Raw genomic sequence first — 15,238 nt, 5'->3', positions numbered from 1 at the left:
CTTTTTTTTTTAAGAAACTTTATTTGTCATATTACATACTTTTTACAGACATGACATTTCAGCAACCAGGGCTTCAGTGTCTCGCTCAAGGACACGTCTACATGTGAAGTATGGGGAGACCGGGGATCGAGCCGGCGACTTTGCGGTTTCAGGATGACAACTGTAGCAACCATGAGCTACAACCGCCCCCATATGTACACATGTACATACCAGTAGTACTTACTTCTAGTGGGAAGTAACATGAAGTACATTTACTCTACACTGAGGTACAAGATCTGTACAATTTTGATGTAATTCCTTTTTAGAGCACAATTTAATATTAATTCATTCATATTTTGAGAAAAGTCAGAATATTTTTGAAAAAGAGTCGGAATATTTTGAGATAAAAGTTGGAATGTTTTGATAAAAAAAAGTCAGAACGTTTTAAGAAACAAAGTTGAAATGTTTGGAGAAAAAAGTCAAAATATTTACAGAAAAAAAGTCAAAAATATTTACAGAAAAAAAGAGTTGGCATGTTTGGAGATTAAAAGTTGGAATGTTTTGAGAAAAAAATCTGAATATTTATAGAAAAGAAGTCTAGTAAAAATAAAAATATTTAGTAAAATAATAACTCTTTTTTTAAAGCAACATTAAATACTGCATGCTTACCAGTCAATTCATACTTAACACTAATAACACCCCATATAATATAACATATACTGCATACATGATGTATTGTGCATGATGAGTACTTTTACTTTTGTTACTTTGTGATCATACTTGTGTAGTTTGACCTTTTATTGTATTTTACTTGAGTTGAGGACCTTCTTGATGTCGTCTGTAATAAAAAGTAATTTTCTTTTGTCCCTCAAACTGCTTCTTTCTGTTGCTCAAACATCCTTCAAAGCACCAGTTGTATTATATATATATATATATATATATATATATATATATATATATATATATATATATATATATATATGTTACCGCACTGTCCAGATGTTTAAACAGAAGAAGATCATCGCGCTCTGTTAGTGTGCACGTGAGTGTGCACGTGAGTGTGCGTGCACAGTGTTTTTCCTTCACTGTGTATTTCTGTGGTCGTGAACTGGCCAGCGCTTTGTCACCTGACGAGATTCACATTTAAAAACAGGCATCCGGCTCCTGGCGGCTCATTTACGTCTCTGCACTTTAGATGTTACCTTTCCTTGCTCTCCACTGAGCTGACTCATTTCCTGTTGCGTCTCTCATTCGGTGTCATCAACTGCTGCACAGTTTAGTAATGCATCACCTCTGTGCACCGCAAGTGCATGCAAAGGGGTGTGTGTGTGTGTGTGTGTGTGTGTGTGTAGTTATCGGCTAGAAGGTGTGTATTTTTTTACTGTAAAAACACTCGGTGGTCGGCTTATAATAATCCATGTGCTGGTATGCAATATGAATGTGCAGAGAAGACGGGGGGTCAAAAGATGGAGGAGGAGTGTGTGTGTGTGTGTGTGTGTGTGTGTGTGTGTGTGTGTGTGTGTGTGTGTGTGTGTGGTGGGTGGTTGGGGGGGGGGTTGTTCTCTGGATTGGTGCAGCAGCTGGTTGGCTGCTGGGCTGGTTTCCATGGCAACTTGTGTAAAATAAAAAAAGAGCGGAGGCTCCGTCCCTCAGTCCCGTATTGATGCTCGGTACAAAAGAATAACGTGTTACAATTAAATGCCCTCCACTCTTCTTTGTCTCTTATTCATTTTTTTCTCATCACTCAAACTGATTTATTCCACACAAAAAATAAACCAGCGGACACTGTAGATATTAAAATATGGGCTTTATTAATAGATGCAGACTCTGGAATCAGTGTGCGAGAATAAGAAGATTCTTTCTTCGACTGATTGATGCTTCGTGTTGAAATATCAGATTGTATTATTCAGACGAAGGCCCCGTCTCAACAAACTCTCTCCCCAACATCTCAGAGTCTTCTTTGGCAGGATTCTGTCCCTGAAAAGCCAGGAGAGCATCTGAACATATAAAGAAATAACTAGCTTGTTGTTTAGCTATTTCGTAAACACCAGCAAAAGGAAAATACGCTCTCTGAGCATCCTCAGGATCTTCTTCTTCTTCTTGAGTTACGGTTGACGTTGAGTTTTTTAACGCCACCTACAGGCCTACGGCGAGCATTTGGAGTCGTTTCTGATTTCCAGTGTAGAGAACATCTCTAAACCTGTCGGCTGGGCCTTAAAGACCCTTCAACCGCTCCTGCTTTTTAAAAAAAACTCTTCTGCACAGACTAGACCAGAACCAATCTCCTAAAAACGTCATGAAAAGCTTAAATAAATGTGCAAAAAATGACGTTTTGTGTGCATCTCTGTGTCTCATTGTCAATTTTTCTAACATTAAATCTGTTTTGCAGGCTGGAAGCATTCTGTACGTTTTACTGATGGCGGGGTTTTTTCAAGTGCTAAATAGAATAAAGGCTTAAATGTTGAAGAAAACATACTATTAATAAACATCAAGATAGAAGGAGGAGAAATGGATTCATGGAAAATGTGGCACAAAACATTACTAACACGGTTTCTGGGAAAGATTGTTTTCTCTCCTACACTTCATCATATTGTGCAGCTGCAACACATTCACAGGGTGATTCCCCCAATCTGACATATGCGGCTAAAACCACGAGCAAAAACAAGAAAACCTTATTTACGATATTTATTCAAATTGATTTAAGTCCCAAAAGAAGTTTTCTTTCAGCTCATAGATGAGGTTTTTCTTTTTTAATTCAAAGCCGCTTCAAAACATGGAGTACACGGCGGGCCACGAGCCAAGAATAATATTTGGCTCTTAAAGGAACTTCTGTTCTGTTTCGCACAGAGAAATATAAACTCCCATGAAACACTGCTGTGTCCTTTGGTGGAGTGAATACTAGTACATGAAATATAGTTCAGTTCATCAGAGAACATTATAGGACAGAAAAAGACAGCAGACGACAGTGAAACACAAAAAAGCAGAGTAGGATTGTATACGAATATATATATACACAATAAAAGACAGCAGAGGACGGATAGTACAGGTTAGTGCGGTTCAGTAGAGACAGTACTAAGCACTAGTAAAAGACAGTACATGAAGAGTACAAGACAGAAAAAGCATGTTCAGTGAAGTAAAAGACAATAAATTATAGTACAGACAGGTTAGTAAAGTAAAATACAGTATAAGGCGGTAAAAGACAGTAGAAGACAGTACACTACAGTACAGGACAGTAAAGGACAGTATACTACAGGACAGTAAAATACAGTAAAAGACACTACAGGACAGTAAAATACAGTGAAAGACACTACAGGACAGTAAAGGACAGTGAAAGATAGTACAGGACAATAAAAGATAGTTAAAGACTGTATATGACAGTAAAAGACAGTACATGACAGCACAGGACAATAAAAGACAGTAAAAGACAGTACAATACTATAAAAGACAGTACAATACTATAAAAGACAGTACAGGACAATAAAAGACAGTAAAAGACAGTACAATACTATAAAAGACAGTACAGGACAATAAAAGACAGTAAAAGACAGTGAAAGACAGTAAAAGACAGTACAGGACAATAGAAGACAGTAAAAGACAGTAAAAGACAGTAAATGTCAGTACAGGACAGTAAAATACAGTAAAATACAGTAAAAGACAGTAAAAGACAGTAAAAGACAGTACAGGACAGTAAATGTCAGTACAGGACAATAGAAGACAGTAAAAGACAGTAAAAGACAGTAAAAGAAGACAGTTAAAGACAGTACAGGACAATAGAAGACAGTAAAAGACAGTAAATGTCAGTACAGGACAGTAAAAGACAGTAAAATACAGTAAAGGACAGTAAAAGAAGACAGTTAAAGACAGTACAGGACAATAGAAGACAGTAAAAGACAGTAAAAGACAGTACAGGACAGTAAATGTCAGTACAGGACAATAGAAGACAGTAAAAGACAGTTAAAGACAGTAAATGTCAGTACAGGACAGTACATGGCATACAGGACAGTAAAATACAGTAAAATACAGTAAAAGACAGTAAAAGACAGTAAAAGAAGACAGTTAAAGACAGTAAAGGACAGTAAAAGACAGTTAAATACAGTACAGGACAGTAAAAGACAGTAAAAGACAGTTAAATACAGTACAGGACAGTAAAAGACAGTAAAAGACAGTAAAAGACAGTACAGGACAATAAAAGACAGTTAAAGGACAGTAAAAGACAGTAAAAGACAGTAAAAGAAGACAGTAAAAGACAGTACAGGACAATAAAAGACAGTAAAAGACAGTAAAAGAAGACAGTTAAAGACAGTACAGGACAATAAAAGACAGTACTACTTCTTCTTCCTCTGCTTCGTCTTCTTCCTCTTTCCTCTTCTCTGTGCTTTAACTGTAACTGTCATCATGACGGATTCTTTCTGTGTGCAGAAGTCAAACAATTACACTCACCTGAAAAACCCTTCAAAGTGCTCAACGCGTCACAGGACGAGGAAGTGTGACCTCACACACACACACACACACACACACACACACACACACACACACACACACACACACACACACACACACACACACACACACACACACACACACACACACACAGACATTGCTTCCTTATGCTGCCCTGAATTTCAAATAAAAGATGTAAATCGAGCTCCATTACTTAGTGAGGGCCGTGATGGATGTGACGACTTTAAGAGTCGGGTGAGCTGATTGGCAGCGAGCATCTGCTGCGCTGTTATCTGCACTTAAGAGCGTCTAATCTCCTGCTTCCTGATTGGCTGTGGAGGCCGAGCGCGCTCGCCGCCTCCGAACAGCATGGATAAACGCAGAGATGGAGGCATGTGTGGATGAGCAGGCCTTTAATGATGCCGACATGCCGGTCTCAGACTGGCGGCAAGTCATATAATACACATAAATTAAATATATGTTCCTTTGATTCTGAGCTATATTTCACTCTGGAACGTTTAATCGGAACCATTATTACTTTTTCCCCAGGCATCACTGGCTTTCCTGAAATTCATCCACCTCAAAGTATTTGCCTGCGTGTTGCAGACAGTGAGGTGATAGCATGAACACTGGCACCTCCTGGTGGAGAAAATACGAAATATTGCATCTAAACTGTAGAAAATCAGTCATTAAATAAAAAGATGTTAGAGAAATAATTGCCAGTGAGATTATTTCACGTGTGTTTTCTCAAATTAAATGTAATTTTGTTCTTGTTCTAAGCTGGAAAAACTAATTTAATTGTTTCCTTTAATTAAAAATAAGTTTTGAAGACCAAATACAAGACCAAAACATATGTTTCAACATGGTTTGCCACATGTTTTGTATGTAGTTACAATAATATTGTTCGCATTACTAGATTATAGAGACATGCATAACATTATGCAATGCAATATAACAGCGCTGCATTAATAAAATCACCTTATTGAAGCTACAATGTTGCATTTTCTGTTGAGGGAAGTTTTGATTCAAGTCATTGTGTTGTAAGGTGTTAATGTTTCTGTGTTATTGATTGATTCAAAAATATGTTTTCTGGAAGAAGAAAAAAAGGCACATTTCCCCTAAATTGGTTTTAGAAGAAAGATGATATGTCACGTATGATTCAACAGCTCGACTTTCCACTCAAGGTCATCTTTAAATGTCACATACCAAAACTATCTGTGACTATCTGTGACTCAGCATCCACAAGCAGAACAAATCTATTTTATCACTGCCGGTTGTTTGATGCGTAGAATGGAGCGACTTCAAATGTTGTCTTGTGGTAATTACAAAAAATAAAAATAATGATGATAATAATAAAAATATATTTACAAAAATAAGATAAAAGAAAAATATATATATATAAAATATAAAAAATAGTGAAAAAAAAATACAAACTACTATACAAGATTGATACATGTTATCTTGTGGCAATTACAACAACAAAAATCAAAAAATAAATGTATATATATATATGAATTAGATAAAGTAAAAATGTGTATTAATATATATGTATATAAAATAAAATATATATCTATAAAATATAAAAAATAAATGCTAATACACCACTTTACACCTGGTAATCCACAACTTTTCTTTCAAAGTTTTATTTACAATTGACAGTTAATTCTGCAAAAGAAAAGCAGGCAAACGCTACTTAATTATTTAAATTACTTCCTAAACTTCCAAACTTCCTAAATGACTTAAATAGTACAAACCTGTTTGTTGTTTATGTGCATGTTGAACTGAGAGCTGCATTAAAAACACTCTCTAGCTCCCTGAACGCGTCCTACACACACATCCTACTTCTGTTGTTGTTTCATGAACAAGTTTCACTTTGCACGTTTGTGGGTAGATCAATGCTGCCTTCAAGTCTCCTCGGATATTACAGAAGCTGAATCATATTTGCGACTGAATGCAAAACAACCATTGAAACTAAAGTTACATTGGAGGTCTTTTAGAAAACAACATTTAATGGAGCTGTAGCAGAAACAGGGACTGGGTTTATAAAATGTGCAACAGGCCTCTTAGTACCTAAACGCATCTTCTTCTACCTCTAATACCAAACACAAACGTAAGGCTCTGCACCTCCTTAAATGTGTCTGATCCAGCTCGGGTGATCCTAAAAAAAAAAAAATCCGCCTTCCTTTTCTTATTTGTCTTCATTCAACACCATTTAGACCATTTATTTGAGGTAGAACACAATACTCCAACTGCCCCTGAACGCCCCGCGCATGATATTACGGTTAAATGCGTCTCCTCCGCTCCCTCCCGTCTGTCTGCGACGTGTTCGGATGGAGAGCAACACTACAACCTCTCTGGTCTTCTGCAGGTCAGTGCGACTGTTTATAAACCTCTGCAGAGTTTGACCTCATTTGATGAGCTGCTGCTGTTTTTTGTTTTAAGATAAAACATGCATTTGATGCCTTTGCCACTGAATAAGGACATAAAACATCAACGGCTGCACGTGTCTTTACATTTAGCTCTTAGAGGCTAAGTTGGTGTTATTTTAGTGCTCTTCTTTGTTTTTGTTGTTTTTGTGAGTTTATTATTATGTTCTGCAGCATCGTGAGAGAGATGTGTACATCCTGTATTTAAGTAAAAGTACCACAATGTAAAGAACAATATATGCATACTCCATTACACAGTACTGCAAATAAAATGTTACCTTAAGTCAGCTACATGTACTTAAACTATTTAAAAGTGAAAGTACTCATTGTGCAACAGAGTGACCCATAAACTCTGCAAAGTAACCACAGCAGTGGAGTAAAATACAGTTTAATACATTTAAACATAGTTAAATACAGTGAAATACATTTAAATACATTTAAATGCATTTAAATACAGTGAAATACATTTAAATACAGTTAAATGCATTTACATACAGTGTTATACATTTAAATACAGTGTAATACATTTAAATAAAGTGATGCACAAGTACAGGTATTTGCAGTTCATATCATTTTATGAAGTATACACCAAAACTGTACAAAAGTGTAGTACTTGAGTACTTCTAATTAGTTACATTACAGTATTGCAAATAATGTTAGCAGCATTTTATTGAGGAAACTGGTTGAAAGGGAACTCATTTAAACTACTTCTACCTTCTGCATGTTAAATCAATGAGAATGCATTCCATTGTAAATATGGAATATGTATATATATATATATATATATATATATATATATATATATATATATATATATGTGTGTGTGTGTGTGTGTGTGTGTATATATATATATATATATATATATATATATATATATATATATATATATATATATATATATATATATATGTGTGTGTTTGTAACATTGTCAAAGACTCTAAAAAGCAACTTCATCATATGCTTTGTGCGTCTGCAAACTAACTAGTAACTACAAGAGGAGTAAAAAATAGTGTGATATCTGAATTAGACTTTACTTCAGAACATGTACTTTTACTTTAAGTTACATTCCCACACTGCAAATCAAACAGCACATCATCATTTAAAGTATCTTTTACTGAAACAATGAGACTTAAACACGTTCATCTTCTGAAGGAAAAGACTTTACTGCGATTCAGTCTGAGAACTTTGGTTAAATGGCCTCTTTTCACTGTAAAACGTGCCCTAAATTCAAACTAATTTTAAGATAATTAATTAAGGAAGGCGTGGAGGGCCACATCCTTTGTGTGCGCTCATTCTATCTTTGAACGAGAGACCACTTCAGGGACACTCGGGACGTCTGGGCTTCTGTCACAGCGTGGCAGCTACAGTCAAAGGCTTGTCAGTCACAGGCATGGATCTCCTGTCAATAACAACAAACACCCCCTTCCACACACACACGCACACACACACACACACACACACACACACACACACACACACACACACACACACACACACACCGTGCTTTGATCGTACAGAGGGGTCCGCCTCTCTTTGACTCGGGCCTCCCTCATGAAAGCTTTGTTGAAAGGTCTCCCCGGGCGCTTGACCTTCCTTGTATCTCCACCTGTGTGTTTGAGGGGTGGCGGCGTTTGAGCATGCACCCACGGGTGCTGTGCATTAAAAGCGACACAAGAAGTGTGAACACAAGAAGTGTGCACACAACGTGACGAAAGCTCCTGAAGACCAACCTGAAGTTAAAAAGCGTCTGTTTACGGGCTCACGTGTGGAAAAGCCCATTAGACTTCACAGCAGCTTGTTTAAACAATGACCTCTGTGTTTAACAATGACCTCTGTGTTTAACAATGACCTCTGTGTTTAACAATGACCTCTGTGTTGGCACCGTCTAAATCCTCTTAGACTCAAAGTACGACTACTTCACGAGGAAGAAAGAGGGCACAGACGTGTAATCCCTTTAGGACGTCACCACATCAGCTCAAAAGCTTTCATATTGTTATTACATCTAATTATGTGAGCTTTTTGATGTCCTCAGAATACATGTGCATGAGTATTTAAACCAGTATATTCAATAATGCAGCGGAGGAGCCTGAGAGCATCAAGTATTTATATTAGAGCAGTAAGAAAAGCCACTTGTTGGAGCAGCTCAAGAGTCAGAAAAGTGATAAATATAAAAGAAACAAGAGTAAAATATAAGAACATGTCTATATATGCAGCACACCCTTTGTTTATAAAGGTGAAGGATAACTCTTCCCATCACTGTAATACACACATGTTGTGTGGCATTGTGCTAGAAAATAATAGACAAGAAATATATAAACATAGGATGAAAATGGAAAAGCATAAAGAGGATAATCCATTGAAACAAAAATAATCCATAAAATATATTTAGTAAGCCCTTTTTCTTAGAATCATTCAATTCTGCAGCCGTAAAAACTCAAAGTTTAGAAGTGAAACGTCAAAAGAACGTCACTCAGATTTACTGATATTAACTTAGTTAGTTCCATTATATAACGTTCCATTATGTTCCATAATGTTCCACAAGGTTCCATAATGTTCCATAAGGTTCCATAATGTTCCATAAGGTTCCATAATGTTCCATTATGTTCCATAATGTTCCATGAGGTTCCATTATGTTCCATAACGTTCCATAATGTTCCATTATGTTCCATAATGTTCCATGAGGTTCCATTATGTTCCATGAGGTTCCATTATGTTCCATAAGGTTCCATAACTGCCCATAACGTTCCATAACGTCCCATAATGTTCCATAACATCCCATAACGTCCCATAATGTTCCATAAGGTTCCATAATGTTCCATAACATTCCATTATGTTCCATAACGTCCCATAACGTCCCATAATGTTCCATAAGGTTCCATAATGTTTCATAATGCTCCATAACGTTCCATAACGTCCCATCATTTTCCATAACGTCCCATAACGTCCCATAACGTTCCATAAGGTTCCATAACGTTCCATAACGTTCCATAACGTTACATAAGGTTCCAAAAGGTTCCATAACGTTCCATAACGTCTTCTTTATGAATGAAGCATCACAACAGAGTCTTTTGATTTACGTTCTGCAGAAAAGCAGAAATGTGACTTTGCAACTTTAATCAAGTCGACTTTGCAGGTTTGAAATGAGTCTAAATAAATATTTTTTTCGGTTCTGTGACACAAAACGCACAACAACGCACACAGAACGTGCTCCAATGTAGCGGCTACACGGCTACGCGGCTACGCTAGTCTGTCACACATGACTCACCTGTAAAGTCAGATAAAGGTCTGAGGTAAATAAGTTTAGTGTCTCTAAACGCGTCTCGACCTCAATAGTTTTATGTAAAATCTACTTGACGAAGTTCAATCTGTGACCGCCGGTTAATTTAAAATGACTTTTAACGCAGAAAGCGTCAATAAATATGAATATATGAAAGCGATTCATGTGTTTTGGATGCTGATAAAAGTTTGTCTACTTCAGTAACTTTGTTAAAAACACAGCGGTGAGATCGGGATGTGAAGAAAAAACACACACAACTCTCTTCAGCGACGGATGGAATGTGCTTCGGGACTTCAAATCAAGTGATATTGAATAAATGAGAATATGGAAGCATCAACGTGAACAATAAGACGATAAGAGAGAGAGAGACAGGAAGTGCGGTTACAGCGTCGTCACTTAGGCAGAGGAAGGCGGCAAACTGTACAGGAGGCTGCAGCGCTGCACGCTGTGTGTGTGTGTGTGTGTGTGTGTGTGTGTGTGTGTGTGTGTGTGTGTGTGTGTGTGTGTGTGTGTGTGTGTGTGTGTGTGTGTGTGTGTGTGTCAGTTTCATACAGCATGAGTATGACTCTTTATGAGTTCCTTACAAGTATCTGAGGGGAAATGAAAAAGATGAAGCTGCTCATAAAACAAACAGAAAGAGAAACAAAAGTTTGGGTTTACATGTAGTTTTTATCATCAGTCGCCTTCTATATTCCTATTTATGCCGTTTTGCATGCTAGTGCCAGAATTAATATACATAAAATCCACAACTATTGTGTTTATATATACGCTTCAATCACTTTGGTCACTTTAACTGGTGCAATATAAATACATTTTATGCAATTTCCCCACTGCGGGACTAATAAAGGATTATCTTATCTTATCTTAATATTGAACTACTTGTCACTTGTGAATATTTGTCCTCCGTGTTATTTAATTGAATACTTTTGGAGTTCTGGATAGAAAAAGTTACTTTTAGGATGTCCATTTTGGACTTTTCTCCTGGACTACCTGCTGAAAGGTAGTATATTATCAGTATAATTATGGTAGGATTAGTATTTACAGTATTTACAGTACCCGAAGAACTGAATTATGACAGAACGTGAGCTTAAAAAGCCCAAAATCGGATCCCCCTTGCGGTCGTAGCCCGTAAGTGATCCATTGCCAATATGAAAATATATTTAAAAAAAACACATTACGGTATTTTAACTTTAAGAGGTCATACTTTTTTTTTTTTTAAGTGACTAATCCACTTACTGTACCTGAACGCGTCGCTCACATGACCCCGTACTGGCTGACTCAGGGTCAGCGGGGTTCACAGGAAAGAAATGACGATCACCACGGAGAGGATTGCGGACTCAGGCGCATGCGGTCGCATATTCCTGAACTGCGTTTAGTGTTTCAGCTCTATTAATAGTCACCTCCTCCACCACTGGGACACACACACACACACACACACACACACACACACACACAGGCCTCAAATGTCACATCGACCGTCACCATGTGGAAGACTTTGCCATCCAAACTGCGGCAGTAGAGGCAACCGAGCGGTTCCTGTTCTGTTTGCGGTTGATCACACAAAGAGATATTTATTAGAGATTATTTTTTATTTCTCCAAGTTGCTCAAAGGTTTTTTTTGTCACGTGTGACAGCGGCTGCTTACGAGCTGTGAAGGTATTTTGGTGGTTTTATTTCCGCTGCGTTCAGGTTCAATGAGCTGCTTTGGGTTTCTAGGTTTGACCAAAAGCTCCTCAAACATTTCCATTCCTCCACATAATGATTTGATTTGTTTTGCCTCCATGTTTTGATGCAGATTTAGTGTCAAAGTAGTGGACTTCGGAAACTCGCTCCGGGCTCGTGGTTACATCTCTCTTTCTCTTATTTTCTTTGTCTCTTCCTCTCACAGGTTGTTTAAATCATCAAGGACAGAAAACAGCAAAAACCTCCTCTTCCTCCTCCTCCTCCTCCTCCTCCTCCTCCTCCCCATCAGACTCTCCTCTCCTCTGGAGGTAAACAGGGTCAGTCGCCGTGTGCCGAAGTGGAAGGAAAGGTGGCCGCCGGCGACACCGAAGCCGTCTCCCGAAATCTGAGCAATCTGCATCTTTGCGGAGGATTTATTATTATTTATTTTTTGTGGAGGAGGTGAGGATATTTGAGGTCAGAGAGAGAAAACCTGCAGCCATGTCTCCTTTCCTGCGGATCGGGTTCTCCAACTTCGAGATGGACCCCGGCCTGGCCTACCACGAGGAGGTGCTGAACCCGTACTGTGCCGTCTACATGAAGGAGGCCGTCGACACAGGTTGGTGACCCGTACAACATATTCATCTTTTTAATATCGTCAAATGTCCAAAGATATTCAGATTACAATGATATGAAATATGAGGAAAAAAGCAGTAAATCCTCACCAGCGTTGTGTAATTCTAACGTGCTGATGATTGATTACAAACACGTTCCTAGTTGATTGATCGATACCCGTAGCGCCGTCGCTGTCGATGCGGTTGCCAGGACGCCGGGAGGTTTAACAATCAGCCAATCAACGCCAGGGGCGGGACTAAGCTGTCGTCAAGCGTCGCTACGCACGAGCGTCGACTTAAAATGCCGTTAGATTCGGGATCCGTGGGTCACACACACACACACACACACACACACACACACACACAGCTGAAGTGGAGTTAATAGCCTTGTTTCCATTCACACGTTTTATGCACATTCTGAAGTATTCCATCGGAAACGCTGAATGGAAAACGACAAAATTCCATAAAACGTCCTCAATTACGCGAAAAAACGCGGCTAACTTGCATTTATCGGACTGAAGATGGAAACCGATATCAGCCAATTTTTGACAAAACTGTGCTTATTAATATGTTTTAGTTTTGGCAAAACCATCGAAATCACAACGTGAACAATTTAGTCGATCAACAGAAAAAATGTTGTGATTATCGATTAATATTTTGAGTCGTTTTCCAGAATAATACCAAACATGTTGCTGCTTTTCTTCGTCTTGTATGATCGTTTCGTGAAATATCTTTTGGGTTTTACCTGAAACAAACAAGCAATGTGGACATTTCATTACTTTATTTGACTACTGAGGAAAAATGACTGGAAAGAAAAATAATCTTTGGCTGCAACCTCGACTTTTCTATCATGACACACAAAAAGCACATACTGTTAACTAACTCATATCATGTGCGTGTACGTTTTATATAGCACATGTACGTGTATTATATACATGCCATTAAAAGACTCAAACACAAAGTAGTATTCCAACATTAATTCCATGCAGCTCATGGAAGCTTAATGTGCGCCATATGTTCACCGGCTCTTTCTCAGAAAAAATATTAATTCCTCTGCCGCTCGTGTTCAGTAGAGCGACAACAGAGCGTTTGGAATAAATACAGAAATGTAGAAGTAGTATCTTTCTTTATTTAGACTGTGTTAAGGAGCCAAATGGAGAGAAAAGTGTCATTTTTGTATTTATTTGTATAGAATCAGCTATTTTCACTTTCACTTTAAAAGACTTTAATTTACTGGCCGTCACACAGTTGCAGTAACAGTAGCTAATTATATTTATTGTATGAATAATACAGTGTAACACCAAAAGAATGACAGGCTCTATATAGTTGGACATGTTTAAGAAGTAAAGTAAATTAAGTAAATGCCACACATTTACAAAATATATATTTATATCCTTTTTTTTAAGATATTCATTGCTGTTGTTGGTTCACAACTTTTGGGAAGCTTCCCAGCGTGGTCGCGGCCCGGGAGCGGATATCTTGGCTCTGCATCTGGTTTCTTTAACCGCTGGTGAATTATATTAGTGCAGCGTGGAGCTGAAAGCGGAGCGGCGTCACTGAGAGGAAAGAGGAGGCGCTCTGTTTCTCTTTTTCCTCTGAGAAACCACAAGATGGTCCCGGCTGCAGAGAGAAGAGGCCCCTTTGGCTTCCTCTCACGTCACCTTTGTTCACACTTTAAACACTGAAGATGAACCATGCAGTCACTCGGCTCATGGGATGTGTTTAAGCTGAGGCCGACATGGAATCTACTTTTTGAGCGTGCAAAAAAATGACAAACACAACACTGTGCATCACATAAAATCAACTTTATCGGTTAATTATAGGTATTCATTCTCAAAAATACTCCTGTTGCAAGTAGAAGTCCTGCATTCATGTGGAATTATTTCTATAAAAAAAACTGGTATTTATTTTCAAATTTGTAATTTTGTGAATGTCTTACTGAAGTCAGTCGATGAGTCATATGATAGTATTTAAGTAAAAGTACAAACATTATTAGACTTTGCACGCTTTCTTTGTTATTGCTGTTTCTGTGTCGGCCATTTTTGTAGCTCACAATCTGGCACCCGCTCGTTTTTATAGACGCCGACGTCCAGAAACGTCCCAAAACACGAAAGAAAGTCACTTCTAGCGGGTCGTAAGTGGTGATTATACTGAGTAGTATTTATGTACACTGCTTTTTAGGAACATCCTACTAATTCTGCCTTTAATGTACTGAAAGGAAAAAGCACTTTATTATGCAGAATGACCCATTTCAGAAGCATTACCATACAACTATAACTGCTGGTGATGTTGTAGGAAAATGGAGCTAATTTTAATTACTATATGTCCTGCTGGCAGCTCAACTTATAATCATGTGTCATCATTTATTAGTTGATTCATATTTTTTACTAGTTATCTAAATCTTTTTGCCTGATGTCGTTCGGCACATCGTAGTATAAATGTGTATAAAGTTGAATAAAATGGAAAAGTAAAGTACCTGAAAATGGCACAGTGCTTTAATAAATGTACTTTTTTTTTTCTCACAGTTTTTGGCACGTTTGCTCTCTGGCAACGTGCTGATGATGAATCTTAACCATAAAATAAAAAACACTTATATCTCCCATCAGGCACTCTGGCTCTGCAGCTGATTTCATCTTCAAATAAAAGAGATGCAAAGCTTCAATAAACAGCTTTTCTTTTGAAGCCCTCCACAAAGTCCCTTCTAATCTTTTTTTTGGGCTGAGCATGAAGTCGTACAGAACGGCAGCATTAAAGGATCACGAGTCATTTTGTTTTTAAAAACATAAAGTAAGTCACGATTGGGGAAAAGCTTCAACTCAGATAACTTCTCTGTCAGAATA

The 15,238-nt window shown here is 37.8% G+C and overlaps 1 protein-coding gene across 2 annotated transcripts in view; it reads left to right on the top strand.

Annotated features, from left to right (window-relative positions):
- Positions 1 to 12,285: 12,285 nt before the first annotated feature.
- prkcq (protein kinase C, theta) overlaps positions 12,286 to 15,238 on the top strand; it is a gene marked incomplete at its 5' end in the record, with an annotated part of 18,533 nt that continues 15,580 nt past the window's right edge. For both annotated transcript variants that reach the window (XM_079235797.1, XM_079235798.1), the window contains one exon: positions 12,286 to 12,403. In XM_079235797.1, the coding sequence (XP_079091923.1) occupies positions 12,286 to 12,403 (118 nt within the window). The remainder of the gene's footprint in view (positions 12,404 to 15,238) is intronic.

Source organism: Taurulus bubalis (genome assembly GCF_910589615.1).
Source record: "Taurulus bubalis genome assembly, chromosome: 20".
In the NCBI taxonomy this organism is placed as follows: domain Eukaryota; kingdom Metazoa; phylum Chordata; class Actinopteri; order Perciformes; family Cottidae; genus Taurulus; species Taurulus bubalis.
Note: the sequence above shows the minus strand (reverse complement) of the source record. Positions and strands in the feature narration are given on the sequence as shown.